Here is a 23,537-nt window from a genome sequence, read left to right as displayed (position 1 = left end):
AGCAACAGGGCCCTGATCCTTCACGTGTAGGTTCTAGGTGCTACCACAACACAGATGATCAATAACTTATCTGTGGCACCAGCTGGTGAAAGGAAAACAAGCTCAAACCCATCAAAAATAAAGGGGGCAAGGGTTCAAGAGGGTCGAGTTTAATAGAGCCTGGCTGGCCCTGAGTAAACCCCACCTTCTGCACAACCGAGGGTATCTCCCACCACAATAAGGCATCTGGTTTGATGCTAGGGTACAGCTTTTTTCCCCTGTGTAATGCCATGAGTTCCAGAGTTACAAACCACATCTAATTACCAGTAACAGGCTACACTACAGCCGCAGGGCTGCACACTGTAAAAAAGACATTCTGCACGTCTCCAAGGCCTGAGACTTAACTCTGTTAAATATGACTTGCAAATGGGGATTACCCTGATTTGGGATAGGATTTATATATAAAAAATTCAGGTGTATTGTGGATAGCACCTCAGTTGAGCTCTATATTTGACTAGCTTTGGTTACCTGACGGAGCTAAACTCGGGTTAAAGAATTCAGCTTCAAAACCAAAAGATTTCCTGTTCTCCATCCTGAAGGAAAAGGGACAAAGACGCAGGAAGTGACTGATATGGGGATGGGGGCGGAAAGGCAGCTTTATCTTTCCAGATCTTGTTAATTGCACAAAAACCATGATTCAAGAGAATATTTTCAAATGCTGCATTTAGGTACCTAGCTCTGCTCAAATGCAGCTGCCATCTGCCTCCTGATATATTTTTTCTACCTGATTTTCCCAAAGTGGGTTGGCTATCGTTTTTAAAAAAAAAAGAGTGCGTGACATACAAGGTCTCAATCTAAATTCGATCAAAAGCCTCATGCTGCCTGGATCAACAGTACCTGAGCCAGCAATGACTAGCTACAACTGAGGCTTTCAAGCAGAATTGAGCCTCAACAATTCAGCTAAACATTGGAAGATGGTGAATAGCAGGGCTTTCCTTTTTAAATAGATACTTCAATGATGGTATCAATCAAAGGCAAAAACAGTGTATTAAAAAAAACAAGAGGAACAACGTTAAAGAAACCTTCTTATAAATGTAGACGAACAGTGTCTCTTAGCCCTTAGCAGATCAGATGATCACACTGCATTTCACAACAGTAGGACAGAACTCTTTCCTTGCCAAAATGAAATGGTCTGTCTAGAATTGAAGGGAGATGGCAAGTTGGATTTAAGTGGGAGGGTAGTTAGATCTCTGGAGCATGGGTTGTAAATAAAACTGCTTTCTGCATTGTTTTTTTCTCGTACCCGGACACTTCTTCTAGACTCATTCAGAGAAAGCATTCCAGTGATGTCAGAGTTCGGAGCAGAAGTCAGTTCATCTCCTGATCTGTAACATGCACAATCCCAACAAATTGCATATCAAGAAAAATCGGAGACAGATAAAAATCAAATAAGGCCAGGCCAGCATCAACATAGGTTAAAAGTAAAACACTTCTCCTGCTTGAGTCAGAGTGAATGCAGCGTGGACAAAACTGAAGGCTTGTTCTCTTTTCCTTTTAAACAGGCCGTCGTCTTCTCTGGCTGATGATTCAGTCACTGAGAAATGTAAGAAGGGAAATTCCCTGGCAGACTTTTCTTCCTGCGTCCTTGCTCTGAGCTCATTCACAGCCAGACTCTCAGACATGCAGATTTCCTCCCACCAATAGTTATTAGCTATTTTACAGCAGAGGTTTTCTTCATCAGGCATGCTATGGGACAGGACTCTTCTCTCTGGCCTTTGCAAGGATAACAAAGGGAAAGTTTCTCCAGAAATCTGAGATGGTGGTGGTAATTGGGAAGTGAAAGCAGAGGCCTTAAAAAGTTATAAAATAAATAAATATATAGAATTTGTATTACATACAGGTTAAGCCGCAACAATAAAATCAGCCACCAACTACAGCCACCTCTACAGGATATAAAGGGAACTGACAGCTGGACTTCAAGACCAAGAATGTAGCTTGTCCATGACTTCAGAGAGTCACCAAATCCCTCTTCCCCTAGCAGCAAGTTCCACTGGTAAAGGAAGAACGCAGGCTGACTGCCTGAGGCTAACCCAGAACATAATGCAATGACAGCAAAGGACACTGCCATTTGCAAAAGGGGCAATTAGAATGAGAAGCGAATGAAGACGCATAGTAAAATCTCCAATTAGTCACTGCTTAGAGCTGGATTTTACAACTCTGAACTGAGATGTTTAGATTCTTAAGTACAGAGTCTTGTGTTGCTCTACTGAGGTTTCCAGTGGATACCACAATTCTGCTTCCAGGCAAGCCATGTTTTGCTTTTGGCACAGGTGGGGCTCCAGTCCAATCTCTGGATGGCCAGTGTTGGCACCTAAGAAGCCCTGACTGGTGATGGATAGGGGGAGGATAATAAGGCCAGGGAAACTCTTGGAAAGGGATTCCTTTTCACAGCTGATGTTCACTGTTGATCCTGTGTCTGTTTCGGAGATGGTGCTGTTGTCACAACAACAGTAGAGACTGCTTTGGTAGAGCCTGACACTGTTCCCTGCTGGAGATGGGAGGCCGATACTGTTTGAATTCGCACCTGTTTGAAATGAAAAAGCATTTAATTCACACTAGAGCACAATAGGATATCACACTGCATGCACAGCATCAATCCCAGTGGGCCAGCATTAACTCAGGGCAAAGACTTCACCTGATTCAGTCTCAGCCAGCATTAAAGTTAGTCCAAAAGTCACCCATACGAGCAATACTGAAAGCCACTGACTGCACAGTTTGTCATCAGCAAGTTCAAAGCATCCAGTGACTGTCTGGGACGGTGCAGTGGAGGAGGGACGGGTGGCGGGGTAAGAGACAGATTCTAGCGAAAAAGGATTCATCACCAGTTTGAATAAAATCCCAAATCTCAGCAGCTTTCAGATTTTCAGAACAAAGGCATCTGATCTGTTGGATACTTTGGACTTCTACAGGCCTCATATCATAGGCTCTTGAAGTACCCTGCAACTTCCCAGTCACTATTATCATACTGAATTTATGGATGGGAAACTGATGCACAAAGACTGATGTGATTTGCCCTAGGAGACAGAGGGAGTTCAAGCTGCAGATCTCTGGCTGGAAGGTGCTAGAGAAGAGCAAAACTGTAAGATACAATCTTTTTAGCCCTAAGCCACCACAGAGGGAGAAAAGCTGCCTGACATTAATATCGTTCTCTCTCTTCATCCTTACTATCCAGCAGCCCATTTCGTTAAAATTTAAAACATAAATCCAGATGCTATATAAATGGAAGTGGGGCAATGAACTAAATATGCTCAATGCAAACACCAAAGACATACATTTGCAGATTGGGTACCAATGTCCATGGAACCTTGTCTCTTCAAGGGCAAGACCTTTATGGAGATGTTACTGCAGTGAAGACCGGAAGGGCAGACCTATAGTTCCTACCTGCGTGGCCTGGCCTTGTTGCTGCAGCTGTTGTAGCTGTTGAGCTGTCAGGAAGCTCACTGGTTTATTCCCAGCAATCAGTTTTGTCCCAGCTGGCATGGTAGTCAGGATGATATTCCGACCCAGTCCACTGATGCTAAAGACAGAAACCAATTGTGAAGTCAATAGTGATGCAGAGGGCTGAATCAACTGGACTCAGTGACACAACCTAGGACTCCCCATATAGCCCTGCATGCAGCTCCCGACTTAGCTTTGAGCGAGACAGTGGGACCACCCTGGCATTTAAGAGTAACTACCAAATTCTGGTTATTTTCAAAAGTAGCTGGAAATGCAAATGATAATATGGTTCTGTTGTAGCATACCTGTACTTAGCTAAATGCAGTAACTGCTGATTTTGTAAGAAAGTATGTGTGTTTCTGTGACTAAACTGCTCTTCAGCAGCTAAGAGACGAAAGCCCCGGACTCATTTAGCACTGGTTTTTAGTTTGTCATTTGACTATATTGACAGAGGTTAGAACAAATCAGCTATGCTAACATTCACCATGCTGCATGGCAGAAGGAACGGCATGCTAGTCATCTTTCTGCAACACCAACAGCTCTGAGGGTCATCCCTGCTTCTTGTCCGTGGGTTAGTCTAACCAGATGGTGGGTAATGAAACACCCTCCTAGATAATGCAGAATGCAATCAGCATGTGGAATTTCCTGCCCTGGATGTGCTGGCTAGAGTAATGTGACAAGGAATCTAGGAATGAAAATGGACCATTACTTGCATGCTGATGGGATCTATGTTGATGCAGTTACACTTGTGACCTAGTTTCTCTCATGTTGATTGGGCCTCAGATCATGAATAGGATTAGATACTTCATCAGGGCGATTCTCGCTCATGTGAGAAAGCTGAGCTGATAGCTAAATTCAGAGTAGGGAACAAATTCTCCTCCAGGACAAAGACCTTGGAGCTGTGGTGTGCAACCTGCAGCCCACCAGGGTATTCTGATTGCAGGCCACGAGACATTTTACTGACATTGACCGTCCACAGGCAGGGCCCCACACAGCTCCCAGTGGCTGCGGTTCGCCGTTCGTGGCCAACGGGAGCTGCGGGAAGTGGCGGCCAGCAGGTCTCTGCAGCCTGCTACTTTCCGCAGATCCCATTGTCCGGGAATGGCGAACCGTGGACAGAGAGCTTTGCGGGGCGGTGCCTGCAGACGGTCAAGGTCAACAAAATGTCTTGCGGCCCACAATCAGATTACCCTCCTGGGCCACATGTGGCCCGCAGGTTGCCCACCATGGCCTTGGAGGATTTATCTGGAAGTGCCTTCCTCTGGAGCACTGAGCAGGAATCGTGTTCAGATCATGCAAGATGGGCATATCCCCTCAGATTTCCTGTGGTTGTGGCACGTCCAGCCTCTATTTCTAGATCTCCATGAACCCAACTGCTCTCTATGCGAGAAGGAGAGATCCAGCAAACGGAAATGCTGCTCACTGGAAGGTTGCACATGACTCACTTGGCCCCGAGGTTGCCTTTGATGATGGGGGCTGTCACCACATTCTTGCCTTTCACCGGCTGGCTGATCACTGACAGCGGCACTGTGATTCGAGCTGGCAGTTTACCCTAGGGAAGTGGAAGAATATTAGACAATATTGGGAGTTCAGTGAAGAGTCTGGCAACATACAGGTGCCACTTGCAGTCCTGGTGTAGAAAGCGACAGCAGTTCTCAGCTTTGCTAATGAAATCTGTCTCTCATTTCTGGCTTTTTAAAATGCACCCTACCCTCCCCACCCAACAGCTTGCTCACCCCTGTGTCTCCACAGCAGCATTTCTCAGGGAAGGGTTGTTTGGTTAACTTTTGGGAGCCTAAAGTTGTCAGACCACTTATTTAGCTGCCTTTACGGAGATATTGTTTCAGGAGCTTATCTTTGGGCATTACAACTCAAAAAGGGCTAGCGTCAACTTTTCCTGAACTCCCAGCTCCACACAGGGAGCACCTCATGAAATTCCAAAGCGGACGCCATTCCAGGAGGTACATGTTCCAGAGAATCTTATTAGGCGCAAAAGAGGCTTGTGTGGCTAAGTGACAAGATAGAGGATTTTAGGCCACTACTGCAGTAGGGACAAACTTGTCACAGAGAAAACTTACCGTAACATGAGAAGGAAGACCCTCTCCACCAGCGTTTTGAAGGCAGCTTTTAGCCAAGACCAAGCATATTTCAAGGTTCTGCAGCCATGGTATTAGTTGCACAATCACCTTTTATACTATAAGCCCCCATTAAAAAAACAAACAAAAAATGCATCCGACGAAGTGGGGATTCACCCACAAAAGCTCATGCTCCAATAGGTCTGTTAGTCTATAAGGGTGCCACAGGACTCTGCCGCTTTTACAGATCCAGACTAATATGGCGACCCCTCTGATGCTTAGCAACAAAAAATGGTTTCTAGCCTTTCTGGTTGCAAAGAAAGCTTTCCAAACATGAACCAAGAATACACCAATGGAGTTATGTCTGCCGGAGTCTGCTGAGAGCCTGAGCAATGGGATCTGAGAGCACCAAACTGCCCCCATTCACCTCAGTAAAGTATTGATGTTGAATTTAAAAGGTGGAAATGTTATTGTCAAATCTACTTATTATTTCACTGCTGATCATTTTAACATCCAGGTAACAGGGACTGTCACACTGACTGCCTCTCATACTGCCTCTGATGCCTACAACCCCATCCGTACCCTACCTTACCCCGCTTCCCAACCTTCAGCTTCTGCAACAGCTTCAATAATAGTTATGCAACTTTTATATAAAATTCTTTAGCATATTAAAAAATCAACTTTGTCGGGCAGCATAAAATAATACTGAATTGAATATTAAATTAAACAGAACGGAAAACTGCAGTGACTGGATTATTCCTTTTCATATTGATTTCAGTGAAAACTTCAAATTTTTCAGTTTATCCAAAGCTGACACAGCATCTCCAGCCTGCTGCCCTGGTGGACTGCAGAATCCAGGGATCTTGCCACATAATTTCCACCCAGCTTGCAGAGTACATGGGGCCTTGCTTGCCATTTTGGTGAGGATATTTTGCTGGGGCTGAGAATCAAGTTGGAATAATGTGCTGACAGTTTGGAAAAATCAGCATCAAGTCTTCTCCCTGCAGCCCACCTTGGCTCTGGATTTTGTCCAGACTAAGGAGGCCTATCTGGGACAGGGTGGGGTGGGAAAAAAAGCGACTATAAACTGCAGCCAGAGATGGGTTATCATTAGAACTAGTTTAGCAGATTCATCCTTAGTCTCTTAACTCCCTTTTGTACCTTTTCCCATCAACATTGGTTACTGATGACTGGCACGCTTTATAAACTTGTATCCACTTTTCTACAGTTCAGCTCCCAGGTAGGGTAGCCCTCTGAGACCCTATCTTTAAATCAGTTCTTTGTTGAAATGGGAGGAGGAGGAGGAAAGTAAATTCAGCTCCCATCTCCCTCCCCGTCGCCACTCTCCTTGACGCAGGAGCTCTGCCAACCTTCTGACCACTGGTATGGGACTGAGACGGGCAAGACCTCTCCCACCCCTCTAAACCTTACCCCATAACCCACACACTTAAACGAGGGCGCCTTCCTGCTCTCACTCAATTCTAACGTGCAGGCTCCTGGCCTGAGGGGAGGGTTGGGAATTAGCAGCGGGGGCAAATGACTTAACTGAATCTGCCTCCTAGCGGCCAGAAGCCATCCCACTTCCTGGCACAATGCTTCTTAGCAGTCACTGTGCAACTCTTATGAGCGGGTTAGTCCTTAAATGCTCTATGCTTGAAGTTCAGCTAGTGCCCTAATTAAGAGGGATCTGGGAGGTTTCAGCAGAAAGAGGGAATGAGACTATCCCCTCTCACCCCAACCACAAGGGACAGCATGAGCTACTTACTGCCTGGGATGTGGATACGACTGTGGTGCTCACTGGTACCTGCCGCACAGCAGTGGCTCCTGTTCCTATGGTTATTGGAGTGCCAGCTGCCCCGGAGGCCACAGCAACTGCCTTGGACACCGCAGCACTCATGGTTGGTAAAGAAACAGCTGAGGTATGAACTGTGCCAGGTATGCTCACTGAAGAGGAAGAGGGCACTTGCTTGGTATGAGTGGCCATAGTAATAGTCTGCCCTGCTTTCGGCGGCATAACCCCCAGTCCTTGCACAATTCTTATGGTGGCAGCTGGCTTAGCCTCAGTGGATGCCACTGTAGTAACGGCTTTGCCCTTCTGATCTGCCATAGTCATGCCCAGAGCGGGCATCAGTCTGAAAGCTGAACTGGTCGACTCCGCAGTCTTTAAGTCAGGTGTCACTTTAACCACCGTGGTCCCAGCAGGACTGGGAGAAGCAGAAGTGACTGTACTAGTCTTGGCTGGGGAATCAGCAGACTGGACAGGATTGGACGTCACATGCAAGGTTGCAGAGATGCCCTTCCCACTAGTGCTGCTCCCGGCGGCTGCTGTGAAGAGGTCCTGAGTCAATTTGACTGTGGTGACTTGGGACTTGGCAAGGGTGGCCATCATGTCTGGGGTGATGCGCAGCACTGTCTGGCCCTTGGCATCCGTGGTGATGGAAGAGGGAGGCAGGCGCAGCACATCCTTGCCTTGGATCCGGAAGTTAGCAGCTGTGAGTGGGATGCCACTTCCAGCCTGGGTCTTCATGCCAAGTTGCCCGGTAATAGCCACCTGGAAAACCAAAAAGAGGTACAATCCTGTTATATCCAGTGAGGAAATGGCCCGAGACGCAGCCAGACACAAACAAAACTTCCCAACAGGCGGATATTACTCAGCAGATGCTGCTCTTTTTACCTCTTCCCCCATCAGAACTAAACCAATTCTCCAACAAAGGTTCTAGAGAGCTGCTGGAAATGGTGTCGAAGACTCATTAGCTGGCACCTCTTTCCTCCCCTCACATGCCATACAAGAGATTGAGGGACGATAGATATAGTTCCCTTTCAGTCAAGCTCAGGAAGAAACATCCAAGCCTATCCGTCTGGTTACCGAAGGGGTCAAAAACGTCCATTTGGCGTCTGCATGTTCCACACACGCACACCCCACATCTACACTTGCAGTGTGACCAAGTGCATACACTGGAATTTGAAAACGTGGTCCAAATACAGCAAGCCTTCAACTGCTTGAACCTGCACAGGCAACAAAACCTTCCAGCGGTAATGGACTTGCTGTAGTTTTCCACTAGCCTTTTATATCTGGATACCTAAGCCCTCTGTTAAGCTAAAAGAAATAGAAGAGTGAGTCACAGTCCAGCTCCCCATTTGTGCCTCTCACCTGCTTAAGGATATTCTGGCCAGCTACATTCTGGATGACAGTAGTGGAAGAGGAGGAGGTTGGTGCAGAGCTGCCTGGAGAGCTGGTTGCTGGCTTTGCAGTGGGGCTGGATGCTGCAGAGAGTGCTGTCACAGCGATACCTGCCTGCCCTGTCACAGAGGCACCTGGCCGTTGCACCGGCACTGGGCTGGTTTGGGCTTTCACTGGTACGGTCATAACAGCCTAATGTAAAAAGTGAAAGCAAAAGACGCATGGTCACGGGCAAGATATTCACTTCCCCATTGTGCCCTTCTGCCACTCGCCGGCACACTGTCCAAGAGACCTGGGACCCTTCTCCCTGCCCTGACCCATATGCCTCCCTTCATCACGTTCCTCCTTGAAAACTGTTCCTCCTCAGATGAGATGGCTTGTTAGCAGCTGGTGAGTGATTCGTATATATCATCTCCAGAGTGCTATAGGATCTATCAGAGTGAAAAGTAGTCGAGAGCTGGCTCACCATTTCTACATGGTGATTCTCACCTGAGGTGGTACTTTTGTTTGTGTGGCTGTCGCACGGATCTGAGGCACTGATGCAGGTTGCTGCTGCTGCGTTACCACTGGGGTTTGCTGAGACACAGGTGGGAGGCTGGACTGCGCAGTGACCACACGGACCTGCGGGAGTCCTGAGGAGGAGGCGGTATGGCTTACCACCCTGGTTGGAGGCGGCTGTGACCCAGCCTGTGTCTGTGCACTCTGACCTGTGGAGAGCAGCGTCCCAAGCTGGGGCATGGGAGGAGAGGACACCAAGAGAACACTATGGAGAAATGGAAAGTCAGTGGGTTAATGAAGCTATAAAGAAAGACAACAAGAGAGACCAACAGTGCCCACAGTTCATGCATTGAATTTGTTCTCTGCTAACACTGGAACACAAAGGAGCACAGGGGAAGCATTACCTTTGGCTTGGCTTAGCTGGCTCCGGTCCAACACTTGTAACAGTCTTGCTAACCACAGAGACTGGAGGAGGTGAAATGGGTGTCGCTGGCAATGCCGGTGTGGTGGGTGTCACTGGAGTCACAGGGGTTGGTGGCATACTGGAGTCACTGAGGCTCAGCTGGCTTGGCTCTGAAGTGCTGCTGGGGAACACTTTCACTGAACTCTCCTTGCTACTCGACTTCTGCAACAAAAGTGCAACTGGAGTGAGGGTCCCTATGGAAACAAGCGCAGTAGTTCATTGCGCAGGGATATTGTGGGCGAGCCCTTAAAAATGGAGGTACGCTTCTTTGTGCGGACGTAAATGAGCCCTTAAAGCACTTTCAATAAAAGCAGAACCTTGAGGTTAGAGGCAAATGATTCTCCTCCCTTTCCAATGTGGCACAGGGTGACTGCAGCTGTTTGGCTGCTGATGCTTTCAGGGATGACTACATTTCAGTAGTGGTGGATGTATGCAGATTTCTTAGGTCTTCTATTGCCACTATGTCAGACAGACCTAAAAATCTCATGTCTCCCACTGCCAACTGGCTAGTTTGCTAACTAGAAATTATTTTGCTCAAAAATTAATTTAGTGCTAATAAAAAAATGCTGGTTGACAGCCCTAGAGAATGAAGTCCTCTATTTAACCATAGCTTAAGAACAGCATGGATAATGGCAGGACAAGCATTACACACACACACACCCCCCCCATCCTGCCAATGAGCCTCAACCTAGGGAAGGATGCATAATTCCATTTCATTGGCCTCTCTGCTGAGCCCACCACCGATGACTATTAGTGCCAACTGTGGTGTGGATTTTGTAGCATGGACAATTGTCCACTGGGAACTGGATTGAGACTCACCAATTCATTCTGTGTGAGTGTGAATGTAACTCCAAACAGATGGTAATGATTTGAAGCCCCATGAACAAGAACTGAATTTGAACCAATAGCCTCAAACTGAAAAGTTCGGTGTCACAAAGCCATCCTATCCCTTGTATTCTTTGTGCCACACACTTGCACAAAGCAACTTACTGTCTTGGCTGGAGGTTTCGGTTTCTGCTGGAGGGCTTTCTTGGCCTTTGCTGCAGCAGCTTGAGCTTGGTGAATCCGTTCTGCAGACAGGAACAATTGTGGGACAATCCCCGGATAAAGAAAAGCTGAAATAGCATACTTGAATGGCTATTCACCAACTTTAGATTCGTCTTGAGAGACACCACATCAAAAGCTGTCAGTTGCCAATCAACAAAAAATAAAATCGGACCGAAAGACCTGAAAGTTTGGCCAAAATGATGGAAATCCATGTGAAAAAAATGTGCACAGGAACACACAGACAATTGCACATGCATCTACCACAGCTGTATGTACACCTGTACACTTTTCTTGCACATGGATCATCCCTTTTCTGGGCAAACATTCAAGTCTTTCAACTTAATAATATTATTCTGTTGATCAGTGCTCAACAGCAAATGGAGTGGTGTCAATGACCAGACAGTGACTAGAAAGGGAAGTGAAACAGACTATACTCATTTCATTACACAAGATGAGCAACAGCACAAAAGATGAAAATAAGATTTTTAGCATTTTCTAATAGAAGAGGTATTTCATAGATTCCAAGGCCAGAAGGGATCACAGTGATCAACTAGTCTGACCTCTTGTACAACACAGGCTACAGAACGGTCCCAAAATAATACCTGGAGCCGATCTTTAAGAAAAACATCTGATCTTTGATTTAAAAATTGTCAGGGATGAGAATCCACCAAGACCCTGGGTAAAATGTTCCAATTATTCCACTGTCAAAAATCTGTGCCATATTTCCAGTCTGAATTTGTCGAGCTTCAACTATCAGCCGTTGGTTTGCCTTATACCTTTCTTTGCTAGATAGAAGAGCCTATTATTAAATATTTATTCCTTTGCTTTGTTACGTTAAATAGATTGAGCTTCTTGAGACTTAGACATATTTTCTAACCCTTAAATCATTCTCATGGCTCTCCTTTGAACCCTCTCCAAATCATCAACATCCTTTTTGAATTGCAGATACCAGAACTGGCCACAGTATTCCAGAAGTGGTCACACCAGTGACCAATACAGAGGTAAAATAATCTCTCTGCTCCTACTTGAGATTCCTCTGTTTATGCACCCCAGGATCCCATTAGCTCTTTTGGCCGGGGCATGACACTGGGAAGCTCATGTTCAGCTGATTATCCACCACAATCCACAAATCATTTTCAGAGCCACTGTTTCCCTACTGCTGTATTAATAAGCCAGGACATTTTTAACCTCACACTAACCCTTGCAAATATTCATCTAGAGATTTTAAAGTATCACAAACAAGTCCACTCCAAATGCTATATGGCTACCTACAGCAAGCACCTACCAAACTCCTCTTCACTCCTGTCCCGGTGCAGGTATATCCACAGTTTGCGTCCGATATCGTATTTCACACAGGGATCTTTCTCATAGTGTAGCCGGTCCAGGGCACCGCTCACAACTGTATTAACCTGAAAAACAGAACTCTCAGTAAACTAAACGTGCCCAAACTTTACCCAACCAATGGTCATGTTCGCAAATGGCCAGGAATTTAAAGGCTGAATCTATTTGGCATAAAAATGGAAGCGACTATTAGCGAACCTCATTTGAACAAGGAGGTGCAGCCTTTGGAGAATACAGGTTCCAGCCTATGCTGCTGTTTGTCTACCCATATCAAAAGACTTTCAGCTCTGTAGCAAAGATGAGAGCAGTATGAACTCTGTGGGCCACATTTGACATGCTAGCTATATTTTGGCCATCGAAAGCTCAGAGGGTGTGCGGGCGCTGTAGTAGCCCAATAAAATGTATACAGCTCCCATTTCCACCTCCATGAGCCACAAGGTACTGGGCCTTACGTCAGTCACCAAATAGTGCCAATCTTCCTCAATGGATTTTTTAGGAGGGGATGGTGGTTTCCGGGGCTTAGAAATGGCAACTATCCCTATATGGACTTTTGTCATCCAACTTACTTGGGCACTGGTGACATCGGGAGCCAGGAACTGGGAATCTTTAAGCAGCTCACAGATTTCAGCACGTGTACCCTCTCCATTCGGAAGGCGGGCCGCAGCATCGCGAACTGAGATGATAGGAAAACAAGGCTTAGTCAGGGCTCCAGCTGCAAATCTAAGCAGCTGTCTTCAAGCCCCTCAATTTATATTTTCCTGTTTTGTTTCTCCATCTCATTCACAGGCTCCCCATCATGGGCTCTTGCCTTTGACTGAGGAGAGCCTCCCACGGATACCTTCCCAGAATCCACCATACTGAGACTGCCATAGATGGCAAAGGGCAGCTCCAGTGCAATATGCAGCATCTTCAACCCCTGGGGGCCTGTGGGCTGGAGGGACTAACTCAGGGGTGCAAATTCTGGCTCTGCCACTCAACTTCAGCATCCAAACTTTGCAATACAGAGGACCAATCTGGCAACTAGGTCAGAGCCCAAGGGCTGTACCTAATCTGCATGTACTCTTCTATAATGGTTTAAAGCAAAATACCTTCTGCACTAACATTTGCGCCTGGTTGAAACTTCCCTTGTAAATCAGTAGAGGTTGTTTCAGCAATAGAAACCTGCAACTGCTAAAGACTTTCTTCAAACTGTAGTTACAGGGAAGGGGCAGCTCTGAGTCATGGCTATCTCTGCCTGTACTGTGGACTAAGCCTTCGGGCCTTCTGCCAGAAGACTTAACACCCCGCGTCGTGAAGAGGCAGTACCATAGTGCATTCAGGCATGAGTTAAATCCCCATGGCTAATAGTTCCTAACAGGCTCTTTCCAAAACTAAGGGCTGATCTGTAACGGATCCATATCCCTTTCTTCGTGAGGCATAAAAATGCAGAACAGAAACACTGTCAAAAATGTTATCCATGGGAGCATAAGACAAGAGCCAGCTTTCTAGAATGAAGCTGGATTCACCTCCACTCTACATCTTTCCGTCAACTTCTCTCACTTCGGCTACTGCAGCCCCCCTTCTGTAATGCCTGAATCCAGCATGTGCAGAATGCCAACACCCACCTTCTCACTCCACACTGCCCAACAATTCCCCTGGGGTCTCTTTATATCAGGATCCAGCCCAAAATACCTCTCCCGATTTCCAAACTCTCCATGGTTTGCTCCAACCAGCCTCAAGGACCTCATCTCTCCTTCTCTGCTTTCCTCCCCATTTCCTCTGTCTCTCTCAAATGAAAAAAAAAAAATCTTCACTTCTGCTGTTCCTGACATCTGGAACAGCCTCCCTGAATCTCTCCAACTCCTTATCAGCTCCTCATTTGAAATTTTTTTTTACCCTTGCATAGGTCACCCAATTCCCCCTCCTCCTGCTAAGTTTTCGCTGTGTAAAGCCCCGAGTGAGGCACGTTGGTAGGAAAGATTTAAAAAAAGCTTGTATTGCTGAGGACACTGCCACCTTACCAAGAGACAAGATGGTGACATATGCCGGCCTGTCGGATCGCAGGAGAGAATGCTCCCGAGCTTTGTTCAGCGAGGTCTCTTTGTCAAACACTCCCTTCACGGGACCAACCACTGACTCAAAGCCATGCATGCGGAAAGTGAAGGCCCTGTGGGGCTGGCTGTAACGGTAGCGCTCCTGGATGTGGGGAGATGGGAGATGACACAGCTCAGCAGGAGGTATACGGTGAAGGAAAAGGTCTTCGCACATTTGACGATTAGCCGTGTATCTAGAGAGCAGAGCACCTGCACTATAACTTGAGTGAAACGACTATCATGCTTCAGGGTGTGAGGCAGTACCAGTCAGGTCACAAAGGAATAGCTCCTGTGATTCAATACCATGCACTATGAAGTGCAATAGTAGGTTTGAAGCCTCTCCCTGAAGCATCTGCCAGCTGGTGCCCTTGGGTCCTAATTTAATATAACATCTCTTACACAAAGGATTATTTTTAATACAAATGAAATGTATTGTGTTTGAATTGGCTAATCTAACCACCCGTTAGAGTCAAGGGGGCGGGGGGGTGGAGAGGAATGTGAAGTGTGGCAGAAATTAAGCAACTATCACAAGTGTCAAATCATTTAGAGATTCCAAACATGAAAGGTGAATTCCACTAGTTTATTTCCTGTTTAGTGAATGGAGTCAGAAACCCTAGTACATCCAGGTGGCGAGGATTCTCATGTAAATGTATACCACACCACAAGTGGAAAGCAAAGGACTCAGTCCACCCCTTTTCATAGACCTCCTGCATGCAGGTCACACTGCTGAAAGCAAAACAAATATGAAGCGTACACATGGAAGAGGTGAAGAGAAATTCTCCTCGTTCACAGGCCCTTACATGGACTGCCAGCCTGTAAGATACACTGAAACCAACATCATCTTCTACACTGAATACTTCCTGGTGTGGGCAACCATGATCCATGGCCTGCAGGTGGACAGAATCACACTTGTTCAAGAGTATTGATTAGGTAATGCTCAAGAGGCAGGAAGCTGCAACATGGATGCAAGCCCTAATATTACTGATTTGAATAGATTCTCTCCTTTATCCCACGTGGGAAGCACTAGTGTATGTAGAACTGAAAGTGCTGGGCTCTATTCTCAATGAAACATGCTTTAAGCCAGCACAGATTTATTACAATGGTTCTCGTTTTCACTGCAAGTGGTTTGCAGAAGATATTTGACTCCTGTTCTAAATTATCCTACTTGCCAGCTGACTTTTAAGCACATGCATGTTGAAACAAAAATGGATTCTCCCCTCACCTGCTCCTGGAAAACGCGTTTCTCCTCCCCCGTGCTGGGACGGACCACGTAGTCAGTCCTTCTGAAACAAAGATTAGTGTCAGCCCTCAGTGACTGCAGTCAAACTGCAGGTCCAAAGGATATCAAGCAGGACTAGCCACACACAGCCTACCTGCAAATGTGTCTCGGACAGGAGGAATAGATTCTGAATGAATCTACATTAATACAGAGCCTTTCATCTTTAAGGATCTCAAAGCATTCTCCAGATTGTATCCATGGAAAAGCAGCATCATTTAAAGGCTAGAGCAGGATTCTGGGAGTCAGGAGACTTGGGTCCTATCCCCAGCTCTGCCAGTGAAATCCTATCTGGACTGAGGAAAAGGTCACTTCACCTCTCTGCACCCCCATTTACGCGACTGTATTTGTACATGGCTCACAACCTCCCTGCGAGGTAGATTTCTTAAAATACGAAGAGCTCAGAGACAAAGAGGGAAAAGATGCTATGGAAATGCACATGGTCTGTAATACAGGGACCATCAAAACGCTGCTACGGCTAGAACGGAATGTAGCGTCTGTCTAACAAAGCACAGTCAGATGACACAGAATCTACGACAGGAAGCAAAGAAGAATTCCCCATCTAACTTAAATGGCAGGGGGAATTTAAGGAGGAAGAGACTAAATTGCCAGAGTAGGAATTTTGCCAGGACAACAAACTACACCTGAGATCTGGAAACCGAGCTGTGGTCATTAGTGAAGATTCTTTGGTCAGAAATGTACAAAGGAGCACAGAATCCAGCTCATGCTCCTGGTGCTGTACTGGCTCTGCAAGGCTTACTGATAAAGGTTTGTTTATGTCATTAGTAGAGTCATTGGCCCTTACAGAAGCTTTACCAAAAGAAAGGATAGTATGTGGTGACGTGGTCCAGAAGCAGGGGTTCAGGCCCAGAGGCCTGGTGACTGAACCCCACAGCTTTAGTAGGCATCACAGGCCCGGACTTTCAGGCTCTCTCATTGCCCAATACTTACACCCGGGGAATCGGTGTGGTGGCGTCTGAGCTGTCTTCATTTTCCTGTCAAGAAACAAAGAGAAATGTCAGCCTATGGTATCTGCTCGTACCTGTGCTACCACCCCGCAGGTAACCGTGCTACGAAAGGAGAGACTGCCTCACCTTGAAAAAAGTCTGGTCTTTGGTCTCCAACCAGAGCTGGAAGAGTGCTACCAGTTCCTTCTCGTGGTCTTGGGAAGAGCCTGGTACAAGAAGTCCAAGAAGAAAAAATGGTTCACAGAAGTTCTTTATTCTTTATGGAGCCAGCACCCTCCTACCTGTACATCCTGATCAGTTCCCACCACCTCCCCCCACTTTGCATTCATTCAGCTCCAGAGCAACTTCCACTTACAGATAAGTCACTCTCCATACATACCATGATAATGCCAGAGTTAAATACACACAGACTGTTCAGGAAGCCCTAGGTATCCCATAGGTGGGTACAGCAATAGAGGGAAGGATGACAACAGTCAAGATCCAACTCCCCAAACTTCAGCAATAGCAAGAAAGATTGTGTGGGATAAGTGCATCTGATACTGACAGATGATCCTCACTCAGTGCTCCAAGTGAACTCCAGAAAAGTGGACCCCAGTACCCCAATCCCTGAGCAGAAAATTCCCACGCCAAAATTCTGAAGTGAGTGCAGGAGTACCTTCCTGAGTCCAAAGCTCACAATCGGTTTAAGCCTGTGAATATGAGCAAGAATCACTGTGGTTAAGGACAGGAAGTTTTGCCTGGTGGCTAGAGCACAGAACTAGAAGTAGAGATATCTGGACCCTTTTCCTGGCTCTGCCATTTACTTACTAACACCCTGGGTAAGCATCTATCAAGCTATGCCTCAGTTCCCCAAACTGTGTGTAACAACACAGACCTGCCTCACAGAGGTCTGCGGAGCATAATTAACTTCTACAGAATACGTTGAGATCTTTGGGAGGAAGGCACTATAGAAGTGCAAACATGAAAAATGTTTTAGTCACGCTTGAAGGATGGAAGTGAAGGTCAGCAACACAAAGCAAGATGCTCCATCCCCTCTGGCCACTTACTCTACATAGCTGTCCCGTGTGCATCATTGAGACTTCACTGATGGCACAAACAAGACTTCCCTCTTGTAAGTCTTGCAGGGTACAGATACCTTGCCACAGCTAACAGTAGAGAGAGTAGCCGACTACTGAAATAGCTGCTCTTCTCATTTCTCCAAGCTGCAGCAAATTGGGAAGGAAACACCTGGAGAAAACATCTGATCTTAACTATTTAGAAAACATGGTATGAAACAAGTTACCTACCAAGCAATTTCCACTGCTGAGTTTTTTCCTTGAATTCAACAAAGGGAGAAAAGCTGGAAGGAACATCTGCAATGGAAAAGACAAAGGCGTTTCATGCCCCATGTTCCACGGATGTCTTACAAAGGCGCACATGCAAACTTTTACTACTGTCTTTCATCTCATGATGAAAAATAAAGCACTCTAACAGATTAAGTCACTACATCTCTAAATATGGAGTTGATGAAGGGTATTTTAGCAGGTCAGGGTGGCAATGGAAACCTCAATAAATCAGAACAGAATACCGAGCCTTTCACTTAGAGGTTGCCAGTTTGAATCCTGTTCAGAATGAAAGAGACCAGAAGTGACCATATGATGGCTGCTTTTTGGCCAACATGAAATGAGAATTTGGGAAACATCAGCCCAGTTCCCAGTGAAGAATCCACATTGCAAAGACTATCCTCACAAATGATACTACCTGCTCCCCTTTTGGAAGCCTCAGCTAAGGAGCCAGGGACCAAATGGGCGATGGAGACTGAACTCTTTGTGCCCGAGCGTTGGAGTCTTAATGGAAGAAGCCTGCACCGCCACTACCCAGGTCATACCTGTTCTGTGGATAATCAGAAAACTTCAGTTCCCTGGGCTCTTTCAGGCACCTTTCACCAGCACTCAGCTCAACATACAAAGTTTATAAAGAGATCAGGAACCAAGCTGGATCCCAGGCACTGTGGTAACAGGATACAAAACAACTGCAACACCACTCAACCATGCTGCAGAACCCCTATCAGATGTGCAAGCAACACTGGCAATGACTCAGTGCTTTTGTGAATTAATTGCTGACTGGGGTTAAAATACAGACCAGCACAGATTAAAAATAGTAATGTTGTTTGTACTGGCATTTGAGTATGAGATTTTTACCTCTGCTGTCACCTGTCAGATATTGCAGAGCAGGCAAAACCAGTTCTGACCAGTTAGGGGCAAAGGAGAACCAGCTATTCAGAGTGCTCGCAGGGGAAGACTGCCAATCCAGAACTTTATCCTCAAGCTGAAAAAGAAAACAAGATGCATTTATAGTGTCTTTCATACAAGCGCTAAAGGTTTAATATGTAAGATAATAGAATATACAGCAGAGAGAAAGAAAGGGCAGCCAAAAAAGGCAAAGATGTGACCAGCTGTCATAAATATAAAGGGAAGGGTAAACACCTTTAAAATCCCTCCTGGCCAGAAGAAAAATCCTCTCACCTGTAAAGGGTTAAGAAGTTAAAGGTAACCTTGCTAGCACCTGACCAAAATGACCAATGAGGAGACAAGATACTTTCAAAAGCTGGGAGGAGGGAGAAAAACAAAGGGTCTGTGTCTGTCTGTGTGATGCTTTTGCCGGGGACAGAACAGGAATGGAGTCTTAGAACTAAGTAAGTAATCTAGCTAGGTATGTGTTAGATTATAATTTCTTTAAAGGCTGAGAAAATAGCTGTGCTGAATAGAATGAATATTTCTGTCTGTGTGTCTTTTTTGTAACTTAAGGTTTTGCCTAGAGGGATTCTCTAGGTTTTGAATCTAATTACCCTGTAAGGTATCTACCATCCTGAGTTTACAGAGGTGATTCCTTTTTACTGCTATTAAGTCTTCTTGTAAGACAACTGAATGCTTTTTCATTGTTCTAAGATCCAAGGGTTTAGGGTCTGTGCTCACCTATGCAAATTGGTGATGATTTTTACCAAACCTTCCCCAGGAAGTGGGGTGCAAGGGTTGGGAGGATTTTGGGGGGAAAGACGTGTCCAAACTACGTTTTTTCAGGAACCCTGATAAAGTTTGGTGGTGGCAGTGGAAGTCCAAGGGTAAAATAGTTTGTACCTTGGGGAAGTTTTAACCTAAGCTGGTAAAAGTAAGCTTAGGAGGTTTTCATGAAGGTCCCCACATCTGTACCCTAGAGTTCAGAGTGGGGAAGGAACCTTGACACCAGCTAAATTGTGAGGAGACACACATAGGAAAAGGATATGTCAGACAACAGAAGCTGCAGAGGAGAAAGCTCTTGCACCAGTGTGAATGAAGGCTGCACATGTGAAAAACAAGTGGCTCCCACCTCATCTATCGTTAATATATGAACATGAAGAAAGGGAGAGAGAAGTTCTACAGTCAGATGGCTTCAAATTTATTATAAATGGTGCAAAAGTTCTCTTTCCCAGAGTTTATGAAACACACGTTTAAAACCAAGAAGGGTATCTAAAGGCTTGTTCACTTGATTCAGGGGAATCACTGACATGTTTAACTAGCAGAAAATTCCACAATTTTGCTGAGTATAGAAAGACTTCTACAAGACCGATAAATTAGTAGATCCTTACCACAGACAGAGTAGCAGGTCCTTCTAGAAGGAGGATCTCCAGAAGAAGAGAGAAGAAGCTGGAAGAGATTTCATTTACTCCAAGACATGGCTTGATCTCTTCAAGAGGTCTTTGAATGAAGGAAAAAAAAAAAACAAAAAAAAACCCCACAAAATATTAAATAATTTGGGTTTAAAAACATTTTACCAGCATACTCAACACGGCTTAGCCATGCCACTGCTTCCGCTGCTCTTGCCATCGTGGCTATACTACTATTGATACCCACGCTAGCTCTCAGTGAGATAATGCGAGCTGGAAATCATGTCCTTCGCTTGTAGTATAGCTATAGCCTGTCTCACTCTCTCTCTATCACACCCACCCCTCTATTCACTTTTTGGAAACCACTTACTCTTCTTTAACAGCTGACAGAGCAATGGGGGATGGGTCCTGTGGTATTGGTGGGATTCCATCAGCATTGCTAAACGAGTCGGCCAAATCTTCCACCTCAGATTTAATCACCTTCAACTTTTTTTTCTTCTTTTCTTCCTTTTCTTTCACCTTCTTCTTCAGGATGGCAAGGTCAAACAAGGCTTTGGATAAGAGGAGACCGAACAAATCTCAGTGAAACACTTCAGTTTATAACAGTAGGGATCAGAAATGAACTAGATACTCAATTATGTATTTGGAAATGTATGCTACCACCAAATTATTCCACTGGAATATGGATTAACTTTTTGGAGTGAATGACTTTTTATATATCTTTATAGATGTTTGTATAACATTACACATATCCCCATACAACAGCATCTCGCCCTTAACTGCTGCAAAATAAGCAGTTAGTGCCACAGGGCACTTATTCCATCTTCTGCATTATTTGTAAGGAGATTCCGTGGGAAATCCCCTCCTCTTCCTCAATGTACAGGTCTTGACTAGAGAAATTCTTTAGCTGGGGAAAAGGGTGTTTAAAAAATAGGTGACAGAGATTGGGAGGACTGCCATATTTACCTAGATATCTAACATGCCACAGATTGCATTTATCCTCAGCTTTTCTTGTGCACATAATCTCCTGCGTCTACATTATTTATATCCACTAGCCTACCAAGTAATCATTAAATTAGGGTTATTTTCATGAAGGAAATTTTTTCCAGACCCAAATCTATAGCTATGTTTATTTTTGTTAATATTTTGAGCTGTTCATTGCTAACAGACAAACTGCACTGTAAGTTGATGGACAACCACTCTACTTCGCTCTGGAGAGCTGCAGCAACAGAAAGCCAAAGGGGCACATTCCCATGACAACACTGACCTGCCAAGGAGCCCTTCCGGCCAGCATTCACACGGGTCATGATGTCATCAAGAGTCAGGTCCCCTGTCACTAGGTCAGGGTGGTCCTACACAGGGGAAAGAGGGATAGGGGAAAGAGGCACAGGAGAAAAAGGGCAGCGTGTTAAAATAACGAAGAGGCCATGGCAAAGACCTAGAATGTATCTGTGGATTGCCTACAGAAACTCAACTTACTGAAGGTGAACCTAGGAAACTACTTAACCCTTGTGGCACTCCGTACCTCAGAGCATCCCCCTGGAACCTCCACATTCACCCTGACATATAATTATGATATAGTTCATACAAAGCATGGCATACAGTCCACAAACATTTAATCTCCCCATAACACATCACTGGTGAGTTCTAGGAGACCTCTGTAGATGTCAAAATAAAAGACAAAAGGTACATATCTATGTAGACTTAACTGCAGAGCGTGATAAAGGTTAAACTGGTTATGCTTTGACAAGTGACAAAGCCCTCATGAGTCCAGATGTATTCTCTCCCTGGGCTCCCAAATCAAACTGCAGTTTAAAACTCAAACATTTAACTCCTGGCATCTCAATGCTGGCACTTTCAGGGACCATGCCTGCAAAGCCGTAACTCCCCAACATTCTGGGATTTGGAAACCAAGATGAATTCTACCTCTTCCATCCTCAAAGATTCCAAAGCCACAACCTAGCTGACAATTTTGCTGAGGATGCATGAGGAAGAATAGAAGCCAACTTGGGTCTCCCATAGCTGTTTTGACTTTGAAGGGCTGAAAGAGATAAACTTCTCATTGTGGGGTGTGGAGAGGCAGATATGACACATGGAAAGTAGAGGGGCTGTATGAGAAGGGCCCGTATGAGAAGGGCCCATAAGAAGTTACAATAATTTTACCAGCCATAACTGCACTATACCTTACAGCTGACAGACAAGCTAAAAAACAAACAGAGGTAATTCCCAGCCCCGTGTCTCCTAGGTGTCTTACAGGCTGACGTTTCCGTTTCTCATGATGCTTCTTCAGCATCATCTTCAGGTCATTCTCCCCAAAATCAAGTTTATCTGTAATGAAATAAATCCAAGAAAAACTATTACCAGAATTCCCTGTCAGTCTGTTATTACAGTAATTTAACATACTTTTTCCTTATCCATCCCCGCCTTCAACAATCTTCAAGTTTTAATAGCTAAATGCAACTTGACAGCTTGAAATTCAGTCTGTGACCCAACCAGAGCAGGTCATGAAAAGCCACCACAACACTTTCTTATCCAGCTTTTCTTGGTGGTTTTCTTGGGAGTAGTGTGTAAGAGTAGTGTGCAGATTTGACTAGACAGCCCTAGGATTAGCTCCCTTGATATACAATACCGTTCAACTTGCATTATGGGGCGCTGCTTTATCCATTAGAGAGTGAACAATGAACATACACATCACAGCAACAGAGAGGAAGGAAGGCTGTGTGTTAAAATACTAGCTTGCCTCAACAGAAATTCAGCCTTGAAAGAAACCGGAAGGAGTATATCTAGAGACCTCACGGATCAAGAATAAAGTGAAGCATTTCAAAAGATCAGGTCCATGATGTCATTAACTTTCAGTACTTGACTTTTCACAAGGGACTGGAAGGAATCACCCTTTCTGAATAAAGCTATGTCTATACTAGAGAGTTTACAACAGCACAGCTGTACCGATGCAGCTGCACCGCTGTAAGATCTCGTGTTGCTGCTCTATGACGATGGGAGAGAGTGTGTGTCACTTGGGGGAAGGTGTGCAGGGGAGCACGTTTCACACCCTTGAGCAACGTAAGTTTTGCCAACATACATGGTAGAGTAGACATGGCCTAAGGAGTTCCAAGCACCTTCTGACTACTTCATTTGTGCCTTCGCTCAATTCTCACCTGCTGTTTTCATATCCAGAGTTGACAATGTGGGAATCACTCTCAGAGGAAGAGCTGGACTCGGGCAATGTGCTGGAGAATTTGGAAGCCAGGAACTTAGATCTGAGAAAACAAAAAGCCGTAAAGTTAATTTTTTCCCCGCCCCGACAGGGAATGCTGCCCAAATAGCCAATTAACTCTATCCCCAGGGTTCAAAGGAGCCAAGCCAATGAAACATGAATCCAATAGCTACCTTCCTATCAAAAAGACACTCTCCACATCCCCTCACTTCCCTGGCAGCTTCCCTTCCACCAACTGGACTAGTTATTTCAACAGCCATTAAAAGCAGACCTGAATTAGAGGAACAGTGTTTTAATAGTCTG

The 23,537-nt window shown here is 45.4% G+C and overlaps 1 protein-coding gene across 2 annotated transcripts in view; it reads right to left on the bottom strand.

The window, feature by feature from the left end:
* Positions 1-1,007: 1,007 nt before the first annotated feature.
* Positions 1,008-23,537, bottom strand: part of NFRKB (nuclear factor related to kappaB binding protein) — a 33,257-nt gene continuing 10,727 nt past the window's right edge. Inside the window, exons 7-27 of one of the 2 annotated variants that reach the window (XM_084611869.1) lie at positions 23,176-23,277; positions 22,275-22,348; positions 21,288-21,372; positions 20,391-20,571; positions 20,003-20,111; positions 18,579-18,705; positions 17,685-17,750; positions 16,525-16,604; positions 16,382-16,425; positions 15,377-15,437; positions 14,083-14,257; positions 12,649-12,755; positions 12,027-12,150; positions 10,685-10,764; positions 9,636-9,856; positions 9,223-9,496; positions 8,704-8,925; positions 7,318-8,103; positions 4,923-5,029; positions 3,421-3,556; positions 1,008-2,563 (exon numbers count right to left, since the gene is read on the bottom strand). In XM_084611869.1, the coding sequence (XP_084467995.1) occupies positions 2,438-2,563; positions 3,421-3,556; positions 4,923-5,029; positions 7,318-8,103; positions 8,704-8,925; positions 9,223-9,496; positions 9,636-9,856; positions 10,685-10,764; positions 12,027-12,150; positions 12,649-12,755; positions 14,083-14,257; positions 15,377-15,437; positions 16,382-16,425; positions 16,525-16,604; positions 17,685-17,750; positions 18,579-18,705; positions 20,003-20,111; positions 20,391-20,571; positions 21,288-21,372; positions 22,275-22,348; positions 23,176-23,277 (3,287 nt within the window). In that variant the 3' untranslated portion in view covers positions 1,008-2,437. The remainder of the gene's footprint in view (positions 2,564-3,420; positions 3,557-4,922; positions 5,030-7,317; positions 8,104-8,703; positions 8,926-9,222; positions 9,497-9,635; positions 9,857-10,684; positions 10,765-12,026; positions 12,151-12,648; positions 12,756-14,082; positions 14,258-15,376; positions 15,438-16,381; positions 16,426-16,524; positions 16,605-17,684; positions 17,751-18,578; positions 18,706-20,002; positions 20,112-20,390; positions 20,572-21,287; positions 21,373-22,274; positions 22,349-23,175; positions 23,278-23,537) is intronic. The other variant, XM_084611870.1, reaches the window with a different exon arrangement.

This window comes from Lepidochelys olivacea (genome assembly GCF_965140295.1).
Source record: "Lepidochelys olivacea isolate rLepOli2 genome assembly, chromosome: 22".
Lineage (NCBI taxonomy): Eukaryota > Metazoa > Chordata > Testudines > Cheloniidae > Lepidochelys > Lepidochelys olivacea.
The sequence above is the reverse complement of the archived record's forward strand: the minus strand, read 5'-3'. Positions and strand labels throughout refer to the sequence as shown.